At 31.7% G+C, this 24,833-nt stretch overlaps 2 protein-coding genes across 2 annotated transcripts; both read right to left on the bottom strand.

Annotated features, from left to right (window-relative positions):
- Positions 1 to 5,074: 5,074 nt before the first annotated feature.
- LOC123208219 (derlin-1-like) lies at positions 5,075 to 6,358 on the bottom strand. Its single transcript, XM_044625605.1, has 5 exons — positions 6,240 to 6,358; positions 5,997 to 6,090; positions 5,776 to 5,904; positions 5,387 to 5,547; positions 5,075 to 5,300 (listed from the first exon to the last, which is right to left on the bottom strand). The coding sequence occupies exons 1-5, from the start codon at positions 6,356 to 6,358 to the stop codon at positions 5,075 to 5,077; spliced, it is 729 nt and encodes a 242-aa protein (XP_044481540.1).
- Positions 6,359 to 18,148: 11,790 nt separating this feature from the next.
- On the bottom strand, positions 18,149 to 18,645 carry LOC123208218 (heat stress transcription factor A-5-like; the record flags this gene model as incomplete). Its single annotated transcript, XM_044625604.1, has 1 exon — positions 18,149 to 18,645. A coding segment is annotated over one exon (348 nt), but the record flags the coding sequence as incomplete, so codon positions are not given.
- Positions 18,646 to 24,833: the final 6,188 nt, after the last annotated feature.

Raw genomic sequence — 24,833 nt, 5'->3', positions numbered from 1 at the left:
ACTTGCGATTTATCCTCTAGTGATGGAACAATGACTATTCGGTCATCTTTCCAGCCTTGCAAGAAGACCTTCACAAGGAGAGGAAGTCTGACAATAAAACTATAGTCAATGTCATCAACTTGACCATAATCGCTTGAGTTATCCGAGTTTAACTCTGATGCCAATGGTTGGCTTGTCTCGCACATCAGGTAGCGGATAAGGACGAGGTAATTGTAGTCACGATGTAACCCATATGGTCGAATAGGTTATCATGATTAATTTTCTTTATTGTTTGATATTGTAATTTAATTGTATATATTTTGCATTTTTAATTCATCTGTTCGGTTTTGTCCAAATTTTAATGTATCAATTTTTTATTTTCAGGCTCTTACTTGTATGCAATGATAGTGGCTCAAAACAGTAAAATAGAATTACCTTGACATTTATTTTCATTTTCAAGCATCATCTCCCCATGAAGCATCAATGTTTGCCCTTGCATCTCTCCCTAAATCATCAATGCATCTTGCTCCCACTCAGCACACATCATCGCAGCATGCTGGCATGTTGCTACTGTATCTAAGAGCTGATGACTCTTCCATATTCTATTAAGAGCTATTGAAGATGGTCATATGATAAGCCATTATATGAGACATCCTTGGAAAGGATGTACATACACTATGAGAGGCCCTATGTGACTTTCGAGGGTGTGCAGTATAAGAGGATGACACCCATGGAGAGGATGCCTATCCAATATGACAAGTGCCAAGAATAACGAGTTGGGGCCCTCATAATGAAATATCTATACAAAGTGGTAGAGACTTGAGGGCTAGCCACATGGGTAGGAAAAACCTATACCAGGGGGGGATGTCATAGAGACATGGAAGACTTGAGACCTAGCACTTGAGGACCACAAAGATCTTTTGAAGGCTACCTAAAAGGCAGTAAGACAAATCGATAAGGTATTATCATTATCATTTGAAACTGTAAACTCGTCATCTGATGATACCTATGGTGCCTATTCTTCTATAAACTCTAGAGCTTGTATGCACCATTCAAAGTTATGCTCAATCTCAGTCGGACGTAATGCAATTATAATCCCCTTTTGAAACATGAAGGAAATTTATAAAAATTAATTAAATGAAAAACAAAATAATAAAATATAAATCTACCAATGAATAACTTATTAGAAGAGTGTATCAAAGTATTGATATGTCATCCCATGGTAGTAATATAATTATCTTCCACTTCAAGATATGAGAGACTTGATCATTTGCTTCCAACGGACATAAGACGATAAATTGTGAATCGTCTCATAAATCCAATACTATACAATGTATAACATTTATGGTTAGTATTTACAATCGTTTGTATAAATGTTAACTTCATCCATTATGCAATACTTACTTGGAAAGCAAGCAGGTACCCCAAAATATTGTTGCTAAACATTGGAAGCTGACTCATGTAGGGCGGGTAATGTTGTATACAATCCTGATATTTGTTATGTATGCCATTTCGCATTGATTCAACTATTTTATTCCATGTCACCATCTTCCATGGGTACCGACTAAATGTATCTAAATTGTTGGCTAAATGCAAAAAACAATACCGCAAACTTCACAATGTCCTCGTCATTGTCTTTCCAAATTTGATCGCCAACTGCTTGCTCGATCTCTTTATGGGATAACAACATATTAATTAATGTACAATCAACGTAGTTGGACACCTTTGTGTCCTCCATGAAATTAGACCAGTGACTAGCACAAACTCAACAAGGCTAACTCAAGACCATTTAATTTGAACCACATTTCTTTCACTGGGTCCCCTCAGTTAATCATATGAAGTAGCATCACATGCATCAAAACAACACTAAACCTTGACTCTATCAAATATAATAAGTGTCTAAAACAGGTTGTTTGAAAAATAGCTCTCTGAATGAGTGTTAGTTTGTTCCTAATTATAGTCACAATGTCTATCTTTGTCCAAAGTGACATGTGTACTCGAAATCTGTATACATCATAGAATTTGTATGCCCCCTCTTGGTAGTTGATTGCAATGCTTGAAAATATATTAATTCATTTATTACATTAATGAAAGATTAATGAAAGACAATCACTTTTAATCAAAGATTAATCAAACAAACTATATTATCATTAAATTAATATGATTGACGTCAACTTTATTTTAAAGTTATATTTTAAAATGATTTTTTTCATGACATATAAACTATACATGAAAACTATTAAATTTGATATGAAATTTCATTTATCTTCCTAATAAATGTTACTAATATTTTTAGATAACTAATTATACCCTTAGTTTTAAATTACCATACTTGAGTTTTAAATGTCATTTCAACTATGTTAATCTAAAAAATTTAAAACTCAATCCCCTATACTTGATAATTTTCATTCACCAGCATATATAAAACAAATTCTACTCAACTAACAAGCTTGAGTAACATTTAAAAAAAAATGGATAGGTGAGATGTAAAACAATTGGATAAAAAAAAGATTACTTTATTTTTTCATTCATTGCTTTGATTCTTGCTTAATGGATGCCAGAATTCATATTGAAAATAATAATAATAAGAAATCTAGAGATTAAAAAATTGTTAGAGTTCCCTTTTGATTATTTCATATTGATTGGAATCAACAAAAAGAAAATAGATAAAGCAAAGAAATGGAATTGGTGGCAGTGGTTAGTGGTAGAGAAGGTTAATGGCAATGCCAACCTTTGGCGTTGCCGCCAACCTGTCCTCCCTTAACCCAACAATAAATTTCAATTTCAATTAGCGTGAATTCAAATTAAACTATAATTTGATCTAAATCAAATTGAGATTTTTATTGAATTACTTAATTGGTAATTTACATTGAATTACTTAATTAAATTTGGATCGAATTAAATTGGTCCGATACAAATATGCTTTCATTTTTATAAGGAAACTTTAGCTATTGTCTTGCCATTACGTCGCCATTACAAATCCAAGAAATTTCATCGTCGGCCGATGATCAATGAAGTTGTTTATTGAATTTTCTTTGTGCATGGAAAAACAATCTGATGACCTATATTATATATATTTAGTACTCTTATGCTATATATTATATGATCTTCAGAAAATATTTGCAAAAGCATGCACATATGTACATTCACATGAATGAAAAAATGGAAGCAAACAAGCATGCAGAAAGTATCCTGCATATTCCTTATATTCTCTGTTATATTCTATGCAAATATTCTTTGCTTCTTTTCTTTGCATATATTTTATATTATATTTTTTTTTGTTTCATGCCAAGACCTTCACTGTATGTTCTTTACAGGTGGCTTATTAGATTATTTTTTGATGTGATGCTTCAATATGAGATTAACGCTAATAAGAATTTAGAAAAATAAGATCAATTGAGTTTAAAATTTTGTAGATTTAATCTAAAACAAAAATTTTTAAATTCACTTGATCTTATCTAACACATATATAAATCTTATTTCAATTATTGATACTAAATATCTACATATGTTATCTTTCTACAATGCATAAAAAAAAAAATAAATAGTATTGCCTTTGTCTGGTTTCTTAAGGTTGAAGATAACGGCAATTTCGGTATTTCGGTATTTCGGTGTATAAAGTGGTAAAAATGTTTAGGGTATGAAAAGAGTGATATAAATGTATACGTGTGACTAAATTAGGGTAAAAAATTCAATATCCCTTTTTTCAATTTACCTTGCATCTGTTAGGCTACAGTGGACCACAACAGGTCAAAATTTACCATAACAATCCCTTCCAGCAATCTGCCTCCTTCACCAACTTCTTGTCTCTCCATATCTGCCATTAAACCGTATCTTTCTCTCAGCTGCAATCTTCAAAAGCCCAACTTTCCTAATGTATGTTGGGTCAGAATGAATTGGTTTCATATTAATATAAACTTGATTCAATTCAGTTTTGGATAGACTTGAACATAATCACAAATTAGATTTTGTGTAAAATAATCTATCATTACATATCAAGTTAATAGGTTGTATTGAAAATTATAATGTTTTTAAAACCAAACTAGGCTGATCGGTTTAATTAGTTAAACTATGAACTAGACTATACTCTAATTTGGTCTATATATAAATATTAACTTATTTAAAATTTAGTCAAATTTAATAAACTCATTGAACTAGAAAAACTATTTAAAGCCAATAATTTATAATTGATTTTTTTCATCTATATAATAGAATGTCAATTGATTTTTTTCATCTATATATTTTAATATAAAAAATATAATAAATATTTGATACTATTTAAGAAATATATAATAATTTGATAACAGATTGAATCAATCAAATCACAAACTTGTGAGATGACTAGTTCAATCAATAATCTGATTTTAAAAACATTAAAATATTGATAGCTCCACGGTCAACTGTATCTTCTTATTAAGTTAGATTACCTTATGCAGGAATTTACTAATAATTTAAAGTAAATTAATAATCCACATTTATTTATTTCTTAAATCAATTATTTTAAAACTAAGATTAGATCTATTGATCCCACCTACAATTGGTGTTAAATGTGATCTCTGTCGTGGTTAAAACTCTTTCTAACGATTGAATTAAATTACTTCGAAGTTTAGTCGAGTTAACAGTATAAAACCATGACTGAATTGTTGAATAAATTCAATTTGATCGTCAAGTTAAATTCACATAGTCTTATTCATAAATTAAAACCCTTTTACATGTATTTCATCTTCCAATGAAACTATACATCCACATTTTTATAATATAATTTAATTACATAGATGATATGTCATTGTATAATTAAATGAATTTCAACTAAATATTAAATAATATTCAATCATATGATGATATACTATCTGTATATATAAATTGTGTATAAAAAATAACAATAAAACTATGTATACGTATTTTTGATACACAATTTGTATATACAGATGAGTGTTATTATGTGATTAGATGTTTCTTTATCATATAGAGACACATATTTTAAAATCACTTAATTGTATGATGACATATCACTGTGTACATAAATTGTGTACCAAAAATAAGTACACATAGTATTGCTCAAAAAATATATACACATACTATTATTCTTTCATCTTCATCTGTAAAGGCGGTGATTTCTTCCGCGGAATGCAACTCCATTAGCATCACCTACGTTGGCATGGGGCTGCTGCTGCTCTGGAGCTGGGGTGCTGCTTGAATAATTTGATCTATTTCCATTCAGACGGTAGCTTCTTCCTCGGAATGCCACTCCAGCCTGTGGATTGCGCTGCACTGGGGAGTTTATTTGGACGCCCACGCCCCAGTATGCAACCAGTTTGTGACTTAATAAATAGCCATTAAAGATAACCAATTAAGCTTGACAACTAAAGACTAAATGCTAAAGCAAATACAACAATGAAAAGGACGCACCCACAGAGGAGTCTTGAATCTGTATTTTCCGCCGGCGAGAGGTTGAAGAACAGTGAGGAAGTAATAAAGATTTCCGGCAACCATTCCTAAAATACCTGGCAGTAATGGATTCCCAAATATCAAATCCAGTGCTAGCATTGCCCATGGAAGATAGAACCCCTGTCAATGTTTTCAAGTTACTTGCATTAATCGTTTCTATTCACATTCATAAAAATCAACCCAAATCAAAATTGAACCAAAAAAGCCTGGAAAGGGTAGCTTGACTGACAAAAACTGTACAATCCTATGAAGTCCAAGGAGGTTAAACCCTAATGTGAGCAGCCTACTTGGGTGGGATTCTTCGTCATAAAATAAAAATATTGAAAAAAAAAAATCTTTTCTCTTGACCTTCAATGACACAACTCCATAGATGTTGATTCGAGCATTTGGGTACTCACGACCCAAAATATAAACCATCATGAATACCAAAGAAGCTCTCAGGAAAGGAGTCCACAGAATTGGGACAGCAGCCATCAGCTGTAAGTTTGATATTCACTGTGTTAATGCTTTTCTATTTTATGGTGAATTTTTGCCAGGCAGGAAGTGATCCAGAAATTTAACGTACAAACCAGTAATGAGATTGTCCCAAAGATTAACATCCATAGGAAGTCAGCAGTCCTTTTGTCGAAAGGCCCTCTCTCTAGTGAAACACCATATTTTGCTCTATACAATTTTAACACGAATGAGTAAATATAATTTTATTTAAAAAGTCATTTATTTAATATTTATAATCTGACTTCCAGTTTGCATTAATATATGGTTTGTTTCCAAAACATATTCTGTTCGAGAGTAAGCAGTAAAAAATGTCTTACATGATTATGAGACGAATTGCAAAAGGAAATGAAAATGGACCAAGGTAGAAGAAGTTGCTGACCTTCCCCCAGCTCAACCTTAAACCCTTTTTTATGCATTTCGTTTTGTTTTTACTCATATTGCAATTCAGGAGATATTGAGGAACATTTTATTTTAGTGCTTAAACTTGACATCATGTTCATTTTGTTAGCTATCTTGTTTATATTTTTTTGACAATGTTAGTGGCCAGGTACTAATTTTGCAGATATACTCAGTTACCTAGTTAACCACATTTAGTTGTTATTCTTCAAATGTTTAACTTGGTGTTAATTTTGGAACATCCTGTAAATACCATGTTAAAAATGTCTTTCCTTAAACAAAGCATGACTTAGTTTATTTCTTGTATGGATTTTGGATATATATATTCTTTTGATATATGTTTATTGGGGAGTTGCTTATTTGATGATTGAATTTAAGGCTGAATGGATAATATTTCTTTTTGATTCCTATTTGAATAATTGATTTTACTGCCTTGTGTTTGATTATGATGGTTGATTGAATGACTTTTGGATACATAATTTTGGATAGTAAGTTGTTTGATGATGATAGATATGGATGGATAATGTTTTTTATGTCATAATTGTTGATTGAGTTAGCTTGAAAATTGAATTGGAGTTTGGAAAGAAGTTTGGATGGTTTGAATGCATATATTGGAGTGCCTTTTGAATGTTACTTGTTGTCTGAAAAAAAGAATTTTTCGAAAATACAGAAATACTATGTCAAAATTTTTTAAAACCTTATCAAATGGACTTGTTTTAATACCAAAATTTGGTAAATATATTTGTTAAAATGTGTTAAAGTAAGGGACAGTAAATATGCATTGAGAAACGGAGAGAACTTTTGTTCATAGGTGTTGTTTATCCTTGAATTGGCAATCAAATAAAAATAAAAATTTAATTTATCTTTCCGTATTATTTTTTATTAATACCAAAATGGGGAAGAGATGGGCTGAATTGAAATTCTGTTCATTGAAAAGACTAAAAATATAAGTTGAAATGTCTAACATTATTCAAGAAATGTGTTAAAAAATTACCAAAAGGACAATTTGAAAAATATAGAAACAGGCCATATACGACTGTGTATAACACTTACATGACCATGTACAAGCCAAACACGAGAAGAAATTGTCTATGTAGCCTCTACATGCAAATTTGGGTGAAGTCAATATGGTCCCCATGATACATGCTTGTGTGTCTTACAACACACACCCATGTATCTTTGGGATCAAGAGCACAAGAAGTTTTCATTGTTCAAATCTAGTTGTGCTTCATGAATAATTCAAAGGAGGAAAAGATACATACTCATGCATAGACAAAAATTTAAACATTCGCTTTCTCATTCCTTTCTCATTTGATTCCATTGATGGCTCTGAAATCTTGGAAGAGTATCAACTATAAGGGTAGGACGACTATGCTTCTTCAAGAAACGTTCATTCCTACAAATGTTAAGACGAAAATTCAATCAATAAGAGCTCTGACCAAGGTTTGACCATGCTTTGAAAAGAAGAAATTTAAGTAATACACGTTCGTGTATCATGGCAACACGCTTGTGCATCGTGTAAATTCATGAAAAAAATGTCCCTTTTGAAGCTCAACAGATCTTTTAGCCCATCCAATGATCACATAAGTTATTCCAACCATCAAAAAATATAAACTGAATATCATTTGAAGGGGAATAGTTTTGAGATTATACATGTAAAGATCATATGCTTATTCTTCTAAGAAAAACTCTTTCTCTAAGCTCATAACTTATATTGTTGAGAGAATCTTGTAATCATTTCTGTATCAACCTTTCTAGAAGCGTTTACAACCAAATTTTTGTATTAAAAAAATACTTACGTGAAATTTCAGATAAATTATTGTGGTAAACACAATCTTGGATCAACTAATATACAAGAGCAAAATCTTGGAGAATTATTGTAAAGAGAGGATTCTTTACTACTGAAATTTCAAGTGGATTGTTTGAAAAAGTGGACATAAGAGGGTTAGAAAGGAAAGCTCCGAACCACTATAAATATTGAACATTTCTTTTCCCTTTCTTTAATTTATGCCTTATATTTGTGTTATGTGTTTGATAAATTATTGAATATTGTGTATACTTGACTATTTTGTTGAAATTGCTTGTTTGATTAACTTCCAGTGTAAATTTACTTAAAATATTTTATTTGGCTTAATTTTGAAATAATTTTATTCACCTCTTTATAGTATTACTAGTCCTTTGAGGTTTTCACCGTTAAAATATTAATAACATGTTTAGTTATAATTTCCAAAATCTTGAAGGTATAATTGTCTTCAATGGGCAACTTACTATAAAACAAAGGAAGAAACAGTAGGAAGCCAGGGCAGGAAGGCTTCGCCTGAAGAGGTAGCCATAAAATACAAGGAAACTTACCCGAAGGTGTTTTTATATTATTTTCCCGAAGGGTCAGTCGATTATCTGGTCATCAACTGAACATTCGGCGTAAAATCTACTTCGCTGTCGGCTTCTTCTTCCCATTTGTGTCAGTGGATTATCTTTAGAATCTCTCATCATCGAACTTGATGGCTTCTTCTTCTTCTTTAATTACTCAATTTAAGTATGATGTTTTCCTTAGTTATTTGGATGTAGCTGTCCTCTTCAATTTTATCCGTCATCTCAATAAAAGCTTTACTTCGCAAGAAGATTAAGACTTTCATCGATGATGGAATTCTTCCTCAAGAAGATATTCTGCTATCTCTTCCGCATGCTATTCAAGAGTCAAAGATATCACTTGTCGTTTTCTCGGAAAACTACGCTTCTTCTGGATGGTTGCCTGAAGAGGTTACAAAGATTCTTGAATGCCGACGTTCATACGGTCTGGTAGTAATACCAGTATACTATCACGTAGATCCAGTAGATGTAAGGAATCAGACTGGGAGGTTTGGGCGTGGATTTGGTTGGGTTGAAGAACGTTATAAGGAGAACCCAGAGAGATTAGCACGATGGAGAGATGCTTTGAAAGAAGCAGCAAATATTTCTGGCTTTTCTTCTGATGCTATTAGGTGAAACGTCTCTTCTTACATTATACTTTCATTTTATGCTTATTTTGTTTTTGTCAAGTTATAGAAAATTCACTTTGTCTTTTGGTTTTTAAATAGCCCTTTCAATCCCAGGCAATTGAAATGCATTCAATTTTCATCATATTCATCTTACTCTTTCCTAGATGTTGGATTGTTTGATGATTGAGATATACCAATTACTGAAGGAAGCAGCTGGTTAAATATGAGAAATTTAGTAATTTCATTGATTAATGAATTGAGAAATTAAGATGTTCTTAATTATACATAGTTTTATTGCTGTATATTTTATATGTAACCTTTATCTCTGAATCTGAATCACTGGGTTGGAGGTTTCTTTCTGTGTTTTTCCTTGTCATGGAGGCAATATCAGTGGTGTTGGATGTATATGGAAAAAGCAAAAAGAATTTTCTTCTTGCTGCATTTGTCTTGTCAGCCTTTGGTTTTATTATAACCATATACACTTTTATCAGGAAAAGAAGAACTGCAGCATATAGACAAAAACCTGTGAGGGAACTTGCGTGGGTGGAGGTTGCCTTCTCTCTGCTCCAATTAGTTACTTTGTTCATTCAATATATTCTAGCTGTTGCAACAGTAAAGAACAGTTACATCCCATCGCTTTTCCCACAAGTCTTTGCCCTTCTTGTTGTTGTGTTTTCTTTAAAGAAGAAGCAAATTTCGCATAGCCAGGTACCTATTTGAATTTATTAATTTGGCTTGGTGTTTCATGTGCCCTTACTCTTCTTAGCATTTGACTTCCAATCAAATACTATTAATCTCATTGCTGCATCGTGCAATTTTAAGAGTATAACCTTCTTTAATTAAACAAGTAGGTAGCATCTCTTGCTTTTGACCACCTTAATTTCATGTTTGTAACGAAATTTCTCAAAATTTAGGTAATTTATATAAACATCAATGCTTGTAGAGTAGTATAAGTATACTGATTAACATTGAGTGTCTCATGATTAGCCACTTATTGTTTTCTTTTGTAGCTAATGGGTATTCAATAAAACTATATGTATCTAATTTGAGTACACAAATGGGTACACATTTCATGTATGTTATTATGTAATTAGATAATTTTTAATTAAACATTATGACACACATAAATGTGTTCTCAAAGTAGATATATACAATATTGTTCGAGACAATATTTGATGTAAATATCATTGTTTTTCATTAGCATGTGTATTTGTGTTGTTTGTTTGTGCAGAGGTTCTTGGATCAATTTGAGGTCCTTGATGATGGAAAACAATGTTATCCTAGTGCAATTTCTACATGTATTTATTCATATGCGAGTTTTAGCATTTGAGTGTTCTTGTTTTAGGCTGTTATTGATATTGTAAAGATTAATGCTATTACATATATAAATAGATGTGATGATCATGCAATATTGGCGTGTTAAAGTGTATTAACTTCATATTTTTTATTGGTAGAACTATAATTAGTGATCCATCTATTCCATGGTTGGTGCTTGTCAAAAGATCTTCTTTCTTTGCTCAAATTTTCACATAGATTCTACTCTCTTATCCTACAATCCTTGTGTGTTTCTAATTATTATATTTTTCATTTCTAATTAAAATGTTATTTCAATGTAGTGTTTTTCAGTCATATTTCATCCTCAGAATGACATGTGTCTTGTTTGTTTTTTATACATTGTTTAGAGTTGTAGAGTACATCTCATTTTCTTTTTCATGGATTATACTATAAATTGGAGAGCTGATGCTTGGTTTTCAACACACGAAAGGTCTTGCATTCACATGACTTGGAGTGATTGGGGTGCTATATCTCTTAAGGTATGCTGAGTAATAATGTTTAATAGTTATTTGTTATTTCTAATTCTCTTGGCGCTTCAGTTGAATCCAATAAGATGTAACTACCTAGGATTCTCTCTTTCATTGTTTGATCGATGTAAGTTACCAGAAAATAAAGAAACCAAGGAGCATAAATCCTTTTTTAAAGAATGAATCAGTTTCAACTAGTTTAAATTGGCAATTATCAAAGGCTTAAAACTTCTAGCCCCAAGGGCAAAATAAAAACATTCCCTTTTAGGAAATAAGTAAAAATTTGTACTCTTAGTATATTTTAGACTTTAAGAAATAGACTTAATTGAGTGGCTAGAGTTTTACTCTTTTTACCCTCGATATTCAAAAGTGTTATTAATCTTTTACATTTTCCTTGTAATTAAACTTCAAAGTGTCTGTGATTTTTTCTGGGTTCACATATAAATTCTTTATGTTATTTTTCTTTTGCGTTATTTATAGTTTGTTTTCTTTTATTATGAATTCTTTAGGTTTCTGCATAACATATATATATATATATATATATATATATATATATATATTTGTTTTATTCGGAATGTATTTTGTAGAAATAAATTCTAAAAAATAATATAATTTTAGGGATATTAATTAAAATCAACAAAAAATTTTTCGCGTAAACCTTTTTAGGCAAACGTATAACGGTTTTATTTTATAAGCCAATTTACTTTCAATTCCAAAAATATCCTCTCCCAGCTTATCACATCACTGTCAACGATTTACGTCACATTCAGCCGCCTAAAATTTTCTTAACAAATTTAATAATTTTTTATTCGAATTATCCCTAATCCACGTTCTAAGAATTAAAAACATACTTAAAAATTGATAAACTTTTGATTAGGTTTCAAATACAGATAGTAACAAAAAAATAGCATAGATGAGGAGAATGATAAGTGTGAACTGATGTTGTATTATAGTGCGTATGAGGAGCAAAAGGTGCATACAGGATGCGTGCAGGGTGCGTATAAGATGCTTATAGAGTGCGGGGTGCATAAAACTCATTTTAATATATATATATATATATAAAAGGGTGCAGAGAGGGTGCGTGCCGCACCTCTGTTTTTATATATATTTATATATAATAATATTATATACTTAAAAATTATTATTATTATTTATATATATTATAATATTTAATTAAATATTATAATATATATATATAAATAATACTAATAATTTTTAAATATATATTATATTATTATATATATTTATTATATTTTTTAAATATTATATTATATTATTATATGTAAATATATACAAAACAAAGGTGCGATGAGGGTGCACACTCTCTTTGCATTCCCATGTGTTAGATTTTAAAATGAGTTTTACACAGGCCGCACGCACCCTTTACTCCCCATACGTACTGTGATACAACATTAGTTCGCACTTATCATTCTCCTCATCTATGTTATTTTTTCGTTACTATCTGTATTTGAAACCTAAACAAAAATTTATCAATTTTTAAATATGTTTTTAATCTTTAGAACATGAATTTGGGATAGTTCAAATAAGAAATTATCAAATATGTTAAGAAAATTTTAGGCAGTCGAGCGTGACGTAAATTGTTAAGAGTGACATAATAAGCCGAGAGAGGATATTTTTGAAATTAAAAGTAAATTTATCTGTAAAGATAAAACCACTATACGTTTGCTTAAAAAGATTTACGCAAAAAAAAAAATTTATCGATTTTAATTAATATCTCATAATTTAAAGTTAAGTTATTGAAATATTATTAAAAATTAAAAATAAAATATTTTTAAATCATAATGGTTGACTATAGTTTTCTTGAAAATAATAAAATATAAATAGGAAAAGAAATAAGCACTTGACAGCATCTTTTTATAATTTTGTCTGAAAAAAGTTAATATTGTGACAATACATCAAATTAATCCGTGGTAGTACCAAGGGCAAGGGGATGAGGGAGAATAGTAAATGATTTAATAATTAAAATAAAAAGGATACATGTACTATTGGTTAAGGGTTGTGCAGAGGGATTAGGTGGATGGGACCCCAATATAAAGAATATAATAGGAGTTGAGGAAAGATACAAAGAAGGAATGAATGGTTCTCCATTATTTATTTTTATTTTTTAAAGACACGAGCGGTAATGGACAATTGAAAATGATATGACACGGTTGGCATCACAATCAAGCATCCCAAATTTGATTTTTATGAGTTTGACTAAAATTTTTTTATTTTGAACACTTATCTAATAACTAAAGTAATTATTGAAATAAATTATATGTTTAAGAGTTAATATTATTAAAAATTAAAATAAAATATTTTTAAATTATAACTTTTTTAAAAACAATAAAATAATATATTTCATTGTCTAATTAATTTAATAATTGATATAAGAAAGAAAAAAAAAAAAGAGGACTTGACAATCTCATATGGGACACATTTTTCATAACTTTGTCTGGAAAAGTTAATCCCGTACAGTACGGAAGAGGAGGTGATAAGGGAAAATAATAAATTATTTAATTATTAAAATAAAAAATATAAATATATTAGGAATAGGTGAGACATCCCAATACAAAGAGTTTTTTAATAATTATATCAACACATAAAAGAAAACAATTTCAAGCCACATCATTGAAATATAACTAAAATTTAAAAAATTAAAAATAAAAATATTTTCAATTCATACTGAAAACAAATGATTAATTATAAATTTATTAAAAATAATAAATTATTAAATTTTATTGACCTGTTAATTCAACAATTGATATAAAAATATGTATAATGAAAAGAAAAATAGGCAAAATACAAAAATAGAGGACTTGAGTTCTGACTGTACCACATGGGTGCATTTTTCACAACACTTCGTGAAAAAAGTTAATTCCGTGACAATACAGAGGAGGAGTTGAGAAAATAATGGATCTGTATTCATTTTCCTTTTTAACTCTAGTCACTTCAATAATTAATTTTTGCAAGACGCACCAAAATAATGGACAAGAGACCAGGAGTCGCAGCAGTGGGGGCAAGATCATGACCCTTCTTTTAATGTTGTCATTGATGAGGCCACCATTAAAAGCTACCTTAAATTGCTTTATGATGAAGCAAAACTTCAGAAAAATGATTCAATTGTGACATACTGCTCGACGTAATTTTAGCATCATACAGGATACAAATAACTATATCAGCACACAAAGAGTATAATTTCAAAGCATATTGTGGAAATGTTATTAAAATTTTTAAAATTATAAATAAAATATTTTCAATTCACACCAAAAACAAAGGGTTAATTATAATTTTTTTAAAACAATGAGCCAGTAATTTTATTGGCCGGTCAATAATTGATATAAGAAATGAGAAAATACAAAATTAAATGGCTTGACTACATGACATGGGATGTGTTTTTCATAACTTTGCCTGGAAAAAGGTAATCCCGTGACAGTAAAATTAATCTAGATAAACAGAGGTAACTTCAGCTTAAAATTAATTTAATTTTAAATTCTATTAAAATTAATTTAAATTTAGATTATTTATAAAAGTAAATTTAATTATTTTGTTCAAATTTGATTTATTTAATTTCAATTTAAATTTAAATTACTCAAATAGAATCAACCCTAACTAAAACCTCATGTACAATTATTATAAATTCAATTGGTTTAATGGTTTTATATTATCAAAATAACAGTATCAATTTAATTTAATTTGATTAAATTAAAGTTATTTTAAGTATGTATTTATAAGAAATACCAATAAGGGTATTAATAATGATTTGTCATTATGTAATTATATGTTATTTTATTTTTAATTTAAAATTATTTTATAATATAATAATACAACATCATTGATAAATGATAAATACATATAATTTTATTGGACCCTGAATAAACTTTTTAACAGGACTAAATAGTAAAAAAACGATATGACACGGTTGGCATCACAATCAAAACATCCCAGAGTTTATTTTTATGACTTTGACTAAAATATTCTTTTATTTAGAGCACTTTTCTAATAAGAAAAGCAAATTAGAGAAATAAATTATATGTTTAAGAGTTAACGTTATTAAAAATTAAAATAAAATATTTTTAAATTATAATGATTAATTATAATTTTTTTAAATATAATAAAATAGTATATTTCATTGATTAGTCAATTCAATAATTGATATAAAGAATAAAGGTCAAAAAATAGGACTTGACAACATCATATGGTACACACTTTTCATAACTTTGTCTGAAAAAAATGAATCCTGTGGCAGTATAGAGAAGGGGGTGATGAGGGAGAATAGTAAATTATTTAATTATTAAAATAAAAAATATAAATATATTAGTGGTAAAAGGTTGTGTAGAGAGAATGGGTAGGATATCCCAATACAATTTTTTTTTTAATTATTATATAAACACATAAAACAGAACAATTTCAAACCACATCATTGAAATATAATTAAAATTTAAAAAATTAAAAGTAAAATATTTTCAATTCTTATCCAAAATAAATGGTAATTATAAATTCACTAAAAATAATAAATTATTAAATTTTATTGATCAATTAATTCAATAATTGATATAAAAATACATAATAAAGAAAAAAATAGACAAAATGTAAAAGTGGAGAGACTTGAGTTTTGACTACATCATATGGGCGCATTTTTCATAACATTTATTCGAAAAAGTTAACCCGTGACAGCTCAGAAAGTACAAAAATTATTTTTGAAATAGCGATGGGTTTGGGCCCAAAAGTGCTTTTACATCAATTTTTGCAAGTGGTGTCCAATTAGTGAATGAAAGCGCTTTTATAATGCGTATCTTATCAAAAACTAATGAAAATAATCTAAAACAATATTGTTATTCAAATTATTTAAATTGTTTATCATATATGTACATGATACCTTCCGGCCCATTTGGTTTCTTTTATTCGAAACACACCTATCTTTCTTTTATTTAAAAATTACATTATTGTTCGAATTACGTTAAAAATTCTTTTATTTTCTCTTTATTCTTTGAATTTACTAATCCACGTTCTCATTGCATAATAATAGATAAGTTTATTTATATATTAATCTTTATTATATTAACATATCTGATATAAAATTTTAAATTATATATATCAATTGATGATAAAAAATTATATTTATAATTTGACGTTATATTAAATCTCTGTTACATTTTATCGTCAGTTGTTTTTACAGCTTAGAGTATTAACAAAAGCTCACAAAAGATGGTGCAGAGAAAGCTCTCAATAACTGTCATCCAAAGATTTTGATAGCAGCCAAAACCACATCATTTTGTGAAATGACACTTCAAAGCCATTACATAACACAGTCCCCAAACCTAAATTGGTTAAAGGCGACTCTTATGTTGCCCAATAGGTGCCTGACTCTACTCTAGTAGGGCACGAGCACCAAAAGGCAAATACTTACGAGAGGAATAATTACAGAAACTTTTACACCATCTCTAAGGCCTACCTGCTCTCAACGATGATGAGACAGATTAATTAACAATCAAAGGATTATCAATCCTCACCAGTGGGCCTCATGCTCTAAGCCTGTCAGCTCCCAACAATCCCCTCCCCGACAGGGTACTTTGGAGCACAAAACACCATTCACGCTCCCTTATAGTGGCACTTTAAGCTAACACCCACAATTCAGAGGATATACGAATCTAACAGTGCTTCGATTTCAACCTAAAGATTTAAAAGGAAAAAGATGTTGAAAAACACATATATACATACTCATAACATACGTGCTATAGTTTTATCATAAAAATAAGTATAAAATGGAAGAAGTTGATATAAAATTACCTACACTTTTGTAATTTTTGTTTGATTCTTCTAGTATGGATGAAATTGAGCCTTGAAACCATAAGAACTCTAGAACTTCTAAAAGAAATCTACATTCTTGCGAACCAAAGAGAAACCAAATTTGTGAGGTTTTTTTTTCACACTGCCATGTTTACACTTAGTTGTAAATTGCTATCACCTTTGCTGGTTGTCTTCCTAATGGCAACTTCCACTCAGCCCTCATAGCACAAGTTCTATAAATGCAATTGCTTCGTTGTGATTATAAGCTTAATGGTTTCTTCGCCTCTGAGAGAAGAAAAAAAGTCCAAATAAACGGTGGAGAACTGTTCCAAAATTCAATTGATTGGTTATGAAGCTGTGATATAGAAAATATAAACAACCAATTTCAATACAGAATATGCAGCGAAAATAAAGATAAAGCAGGTCTTAAATAACTAACAAGATGGACATGAACTTGAAGCACTATCTATCTTCTTTTGACCACCTTCAGTTTCATGGCGGAGGCTGTTTTCTCGGCTATAAGCAGCCTTGGCTAAATGGAAAATAAATCGGATGGTTGTAACAGCTATTGTTTGTGTTTTCTTGTGTCGAATCGAACGGTGAAGAGTTTTGTTCACTTGGATTGTCAGGCTATACCGCAACGGAGGTATAAAACAACTGTTGTATCCACCGTTTGAGGTTAATGCAATCTTGAGGTATTATTCATAGTAGTTTTCTGTTCTGGAAGTTGTTTTCTCTCTCTAGTTCTAGAAAATCCTGTTTCTTGATCAATATTTCACTGAGTTTATGTTGGTTCTTGCTGAAATACATCTCATTTTCTTTAGATCCTGTTTTAGATATGTCGTTCAATAATTTCTTTTTAAGTTTTCAGACACCAATAAAATAGCTCTACCCTTTGCAATTGGATCTACTACCCAAAAAAAAAAAAAGTTATTGCAGTAAAGGCGTTATAACGTAAAACCATGAACCAAAATATGATACATCAAAGCAAAACTGAATAATCTATAAACAAACCATCAAGATCAACATGCTGACATGGTAACAGAAACAGTGTAGCATATATAGAAGAATTATTCAGGAAGAATGGTTTGACATCTTAATATGGACTTCAAGTCAGAAACTCAATTAGAATTTCTAATACAAGAAATATGTACATCAGGAAGACCAACAGCTGGATCTGAAGACAATCACAGAATTAATTAAGGCCACGCAATCATTGCAATCTTCAGAACCATGGCACATGGGAAACTGTAAACATTCCTGCATCCACAAGAAACCATATGCATTTGATAAGCTCTTTTAGAAAACAGATGTTCTATGTCAGATTAATCATATGTCTTGCCAAAAATTGGTGAAAATAACTAGAATAACCTTTTGCAAACTTCCACAGGGTTTATTGACTTCGGTGCTCAAAGAGTAAGCTGTTCTATATTCTTAGTATTTCTGGATATTCCTTGGCCCGGCCTTCTATCTTCTTGCTCTTCCTGTGGATTTGCCCTATAACAAGAACTTGCCTCTTCATTATCTGAAGAACCAGGTCTTTCAGTAAGGAATTGTTCCCAGAATACATCATTTATTCGAGCTGGGCCAGTCACAGGCCCAGGATTATTATTTGCAGCCTCTTGCGAATAAGATAGTGTCACATCCTCATTACCCAGATTCTTGTTCTTCGGAAAAGATCTAGTATCAGATTCTTTTTCAGTGGAATTATACCTTGACTCTGCTGCTCTTCCAATATCTTGATTAGGTTGGGCAATTTAATATTTTAGAGTTAAATTTATTAAATTGAAAGACTATTGCTTCTAGTTGATCATTGGGGTAAGGAATACTTGCAGCTGTTTATTGTATTGTTAAAGATATGACATGTCGAGGCTGTAATAACTTTTGGTCAACAACGTTGAAAATAGAATTTATTAGGAAATGTTTTCGTGCCTATTGGAATAAGAATTATGCTGTCTTTGTCTCTTTGTGATCTACTTAATACTCACTTCTGATTCCTTTTGTTATTATTGATAGGCCCAAGTCCCCACTTATGGAGGAAATCGTTGAAGATATTAGGAAGAGATTGCAATATGCGACTCCTAAATATAAACTTGTTGGTATAACACATAAAATGTTAAAAAAATTATCATGTATTGGGTCAAATGATATATGGATAATACGGATCACACACATTATTGATATAGGCTAAACAACTGTTGCCCATGTTGTTTTGAAGCTTCTTACTTGGTTAATGATGTTTGGCGAAAGTGGGAATACATAGCACAACTTCTTTCAAAATGAATTTCTTCTAGTAGTATCAGAAGATAGAAAATATATATGGCACAACTTCTCTAAAATGAATAGGCCAAAGGGCTTACTCCCACCCAAAGTATATTCCATTCCCAAGCTTTCACTCTTTAACTTTGAAAATTTCATTTACCTACCCATGGGCTATTAAGTTTATTAATTTTAAGGACAAAATTGTTATTTAAATATAATATTAAAAATAAACTAAAATTTTATCTTATTCCCCCCCCCCCCCCCCCCAAAAAATTTAAAAAACTAACATTTTCTCCTTTAAACCAAGTTTAAAAAAATCATATTTTCACCCACTAGGGTTTAGTTTCAATATCCAGTTACTCTCTTCGGCATCATCATAGGCCGTCTCTCCCTTCCCACGATTCCCTTTCTTCCGACGGTTTGCCTCAATGAGACCCCAACATCTCTGGCCTAGTGCAAAGTCGTCTGCGAAGATGAATTGTCTTCCCAGATGACAAAGAGGAGATCAATTGTTGATCTTGTCTTCCCAAAGGAAAATGAGTCGTCTCGTCTTCCCAGACGACATCATATGACACCAGAGGGGTTGGGGTCTTGTTTAGGAAAACTGTTGGAGAAAGGGAAACCGTCGGGAGGTAGAGACGATCGACAATGGCATTGAAGAGAGTGGTCAGATATTGAAACTAAACCCTAGGGGGGGAAATGTGATTATTTAAAACTTGACTTAGGAGAGAAAATATTAGTTTTTAAAATTTGTGGGGGAATAAGATAAAATTTTAAGGGATTAGAGTTCTGTTAACTTTAATAGTTTATAAGTGGATAAATGAGATTTTTAAAGTTAAGGGGTGAAAACTTGGGAATGAAGTATACTTTGGGTGGGAAAAAGTCCTTCGGCCAAATGAATATTAATTGCCATATTCTCTGCCCCCCTCTTGTGGTAATGGTGAATGAAAGTTTAGTTATTTTCATTTTATATTATTTTCTTTGTCTTTTTGGTTTTTAACTAGCCCTTTCAATCCCGGGCAATTGAAATACATTCAGTTTTATCATATTCATCTTACTCTTTCTTAGAAATTGGAGTGTTTGATGATTGGGATATACCAATTACTGGAGGAAGCAACTGGTTAATTATGAGAAATTTAGTAATTTCATTGATTAATGAATTGAGAAATTAAGATGCTCTTAATTATATATGGTTTTGTTGCTGTATATGTTATATGTAACCTTAATCTCTGAATCTGAATCACAGGGTTGAATGCCTGAGTCTGAATCACAGGGTTTGAGGTCTGAATCTGAATCACAGGGTTGGAGGTCTGAATCTGAATCACAGGGTTGGAGGCATCTTTCTGTGTTTTTCCTTGTCATGGAGCGAAGATCAGTGGTGTTGGATGTATATGGAAAAAGCAAAAAGAATTTTCTTCTTGCTGCATTTGTCTTGTCAGCCTTTGGTTTTATTATAACCATATATGCTTTTATCAGGAAAAGAAACACTGCAGCATATAAACAAAGAGCTGAGAGGGAACTTGCGTAGGTGGAGGTTGCCTTCTCTGTGCTCCAATTAGTTACTTTATTTATTCAATATATTCTAGCTGTTGCAAGATTGAAGGACAGTTACAGCCTATCGCTTTTCCCCCTAGTCTTTGCCCTTCTTGCTGTTGTGTTTTGCTTTCAAGGAGAAGACGATTAATAATCATGATCAAATTACGCACAGCCTGGTACCCGTTTGAATTTATTAATTTGGCTTGTTGTTTCATGTGCCCCTACTCATCGTTTGACTTCCAATCAAAAACTATTAATCTCATTGCTGTATTGTGCAATTTTAAGAGTATAACCTTCTTTAATTAAACAAGTAGGTCGGATCTCTTGCTTTTGACCACCTTAATTTCATGTTTGTAATGAAATTTCTGAAAATTTAGCTAATTTATATAAACATCAATGCTTGTTGAGAAATATACTGATTACCATTGAGTGTCTCATAATTTGCCACTTATTCATTAAATAACATCTAATCATACGATGATACACATAAGTGTATATCAATATATATACCGAAAGTGGGTACATATGGTATTGTTCATAGCTATTTTATAAACAAATGTGACTCCATTTGTCTCAAAAAAGCAAACAAATTCAATCACAAAATATTAACAAAAACTCAATCGACCCCTCTTCAATGCGTTCTAGAATCAGAAATATTCTTCTCAAGTTGAATTTGCTGATTTTAAATTTATTTATTTATTTTTATTTTGTTAATTTTGGTTGATTGTAGTGGGCACTTGATCCGTAAGGGTGAGTGAAACGTACCCGTTAATGGTGGCAAGCAACCTCCAATCTGATGGCCCAGCGTGCGCAGCAGCTCCTTCAGAATGGTCCCAGGCTGAGCTCTCTCACAATACAAGTGCACCTCAATCACTCAACACCGTTGCCACAACAGTTTCCCGTGAGACAGCAAGTAAATTTGGGTGAAATAGTGCAAGCAAGGCACAATTAATTGATGAAAACTAAGTGCAGAATGTATATTCCACTATCAACCAAAAGAAATCAACATAGCATTCATAGTCCTTTCTCCTCCCTCCGGAAGGAATTTAAATAAAACATCATAATTATTTAAGTAACAAATCACAGTTAAAATATGTTCTCAATCAATGATAATATTCTCTCAATCAATGATATGATTCTGCATTAATAGTCTCCGAACTCAGATTTCCCAAGCTGCCCCTCTGCATTTGGCTTTCGTTTCCAACACCTGCAAGCTCCTTTGGGCTGTTCACAATTTTATTTTTGGATCTGTGAACATATACTATCGCGAGTACCCAAGAGGAACTCCGATTCCAAATGTAACTCCATGTCCTCAGATAAGCAAATAGGAAGAGGTTGTGGCTGAATGGTAGGCCCAATGACTTTCTTGAGTTGGGAAACATGGAAGACAAAGTGAATTTTACTTTGAGGAGGCAAGGAAAGGTGATAAACAACCATCTCGATTATCTCAAAAGGTCCATAGAAACGCGGGCTTAATTTCTCATTTGGTAAGTTTTAAAAACACTTTATCCCCAATATTAATGTGAATTTCCCACCACTTTAAGTCTGCTTGCCTTTTCATACACTCTCAATTGAGTTGATCTTTTAATTCTGTTAAAAATAGTGTTGCGCTGTTGAAGGTAGACATCAACGTCATCAATCTTAGACCATTCTGAACCCTAGCGTAGCAGAGTAAGCAGTTCTCACTCATATAGAGCCTTGAATAGGGTCATTCCAATGAAGCTCTAGAAGATGGTATTATACCAATACTCGACCACCTCAGTCTGATCATTTGATTTGGGATAGTAAACACTACTAAATTTCAGAGTGGTCCCCACTGAGCAAAACAATTCCCCCCAAAACTAACTCATAAACAGGTAGTCTTTGTTGAAACAATCAATCTAGGGTTCTCGTGAAGCTTAATGATATCTCTGCCAAACAATTCAGCCACCTCCTTAGCAGTGTATGGGTGTGAGGGAGGCAAAAAATGACCATACTTGGAGGCCATTAACAACTACTAGAAGAAAACACAGGAAAAAAGTTGTATTTCAAACAAGAGAAAATCTTATGTATTCCAATCTTCAAATTACAGAGGAAACATACATTGTATATATATACAAACAATTGATCGCTAGAATAGATGTAGTATCTCATATTTAAAAAAGTGGTTATGTGATTTCCCTTATTTTAGGAAGATTGTTATCTATGACTTCTTCTTGGCGTTTGAATTTAGTTTGAATAGGTCTTTCAACATTCCCTTTTAAACTTGAGGCGATCAGACCAAGTTTGTTGTGTAGTAACAAAAACATTGGTCGTGAAAGTGGCTTAGTCCTCACGAAGTGATAGTCTCCTTCAACATGCTTTGTTCTCCTATACAAAACTGGATTAGTAGTTATGTGAAGAGCAGAGAGGTTATCACAAAAGAGTGATGTAGGCTTGGGTTTAAAAATGTTAAGATCTTTCAAAATTGAACAAATCCAAGTAGATTCAGTAGCAGCTACTGCCAATGCTTGATATTCAGCTTCAATTGACGAGCGCGCAATAATAGTTTGTCTTTTTCCACTTCATGAGATACAATTGGCTCCAAGAAAGAAACAAAAACCAGATGTCAACCAACGAGTACTCTTGCATCCTGCCCAATCAGAATCACTGAAACCATATAGATCTATTAAGTTGTTTGAATGAATAACAGTCCCATGTCAACTGTGCCATGTATATATCAAAGTAACCTCTTCATACTATGGTAATCCTGTATTGTTGGAGAATGCATGGACTGACACAAACAATTTACTGGATACGACAAGTCAGGACGTGTCAGCATGAGATATTGAAAAGCACTAACAATACTACGAAAAGTGGCAAGACATGCAAAAGAAGAGCCACCATTCTTTAGAGAGAGAGGTTTCACCACTACAGAAGTAGATATGGATCGACAATTAGCCATATTAGCTCATTGAAGCAAGTTAATAGCATACTAATTTTGTGAAAGAAAACGACAAGCAGGATGACTAGTGATCTCTATGCCAAGAAAATAATGTATGTTTCCCAAAGATTTCATCGGAAAGGTTTCACCCATCAATCTTGTAAATTGATCTAAGAGAGATTGTGAGTTACCTGTTATAAGTATATCATCGACATAGAGAAGTAGCTAAATAGTCTCTGAAGACCTCTAATAAATAATAAGGATGAATCATGTGAACTGCAAGCAAACCCAAAATCCAATAAGAACTCGCTAAAGCAATCAAACCAAGCTCGGGGTGCTTGTTTCAATCCATATAAAGCTCAATGAAGCTCACAGATAGATTGGGTTCAATTACACTCTCAAAGCTGGGCGGTTGTTCCATATACACTGGTTGATTGAGACGCTGGTGAAGAAATGCATTATTGATGTCAAATTGTAAGATAGGCTAGTGACGAATGGTTGCAACAAAAGGACAATGCAAATGGTTGTTGGTTGAACCATCGGACTAAAAGTATCCAAGAAATCAATTCCTTCTTTCTGATGAAAAACTTTTGCAACCAAACAAGCTTTAAGTCAATCAAGAGAATCGTCTGCAGCTAGCTTTGCTTTGAATGCCCAACGACAACTTACAACATGCATTTTTGAGGTATGTGGAACAAGTCGCCACGTGTTGTTTCGATATAGAGTAGACATTTCAGCTTCCATGGTTGCTAACCACCCAGGATGATGAATAGCAGCAGAAACGGATGAAGGAACTGCTAGAATGTTGTAAAAGACAACTAGAGCATACTTTGGGTTTGGCTTGTGAATGCCAGCTTTACTACGAGTTGTGATGTGATGAACTGATGTAGCGACAGATGTATTGTCTACAACTTGGGGCACAACAAAACCTGCAAGTGAAGCTATTTCAGAAGATGATGCAACTGCAGCAAAAAGTAACGAATATGTGGTTCCAACATTTTCATGGACTTGAGAGGGATCTGGCTTGACAAATAAGGAACTTGAGAGGATGTCGTTGTGGTTGAAGTTGAAGAAGAAGACTTGTCTTGGCTTCGCAACAAACCAGAATTATCATTGTGAATGGACTTAAGTTAGATTGGTGACTGTAATTGTTGTGGGTAGCTTGAGCTGGCACTTCATGCGATGGATTTTGATATTGCAAGATTACTTGATGATCAGATTCATTTGTGGCAGACTGTCTTGATA

Source organism: Mangifera indica, unplaced genomic scaffold (genome assembly GCF_011075055.1).
Source record: "Mangifera indica cultivar Alphonso unplaced genomic scaffold, CATAS_Mindica_2.1 Un_0161, whole genome shotgun sequence".
NCBI classification, from domain to species: Eukaryota; Viridiplantae; Streptophyta; class Magnoliopsida; order Sapindales; family Anacardiaceae; genus Mangifera; species Mangifera indica.
This window is presented reverse-complemented; position numbering and strand designations above follow the sequence as displayed.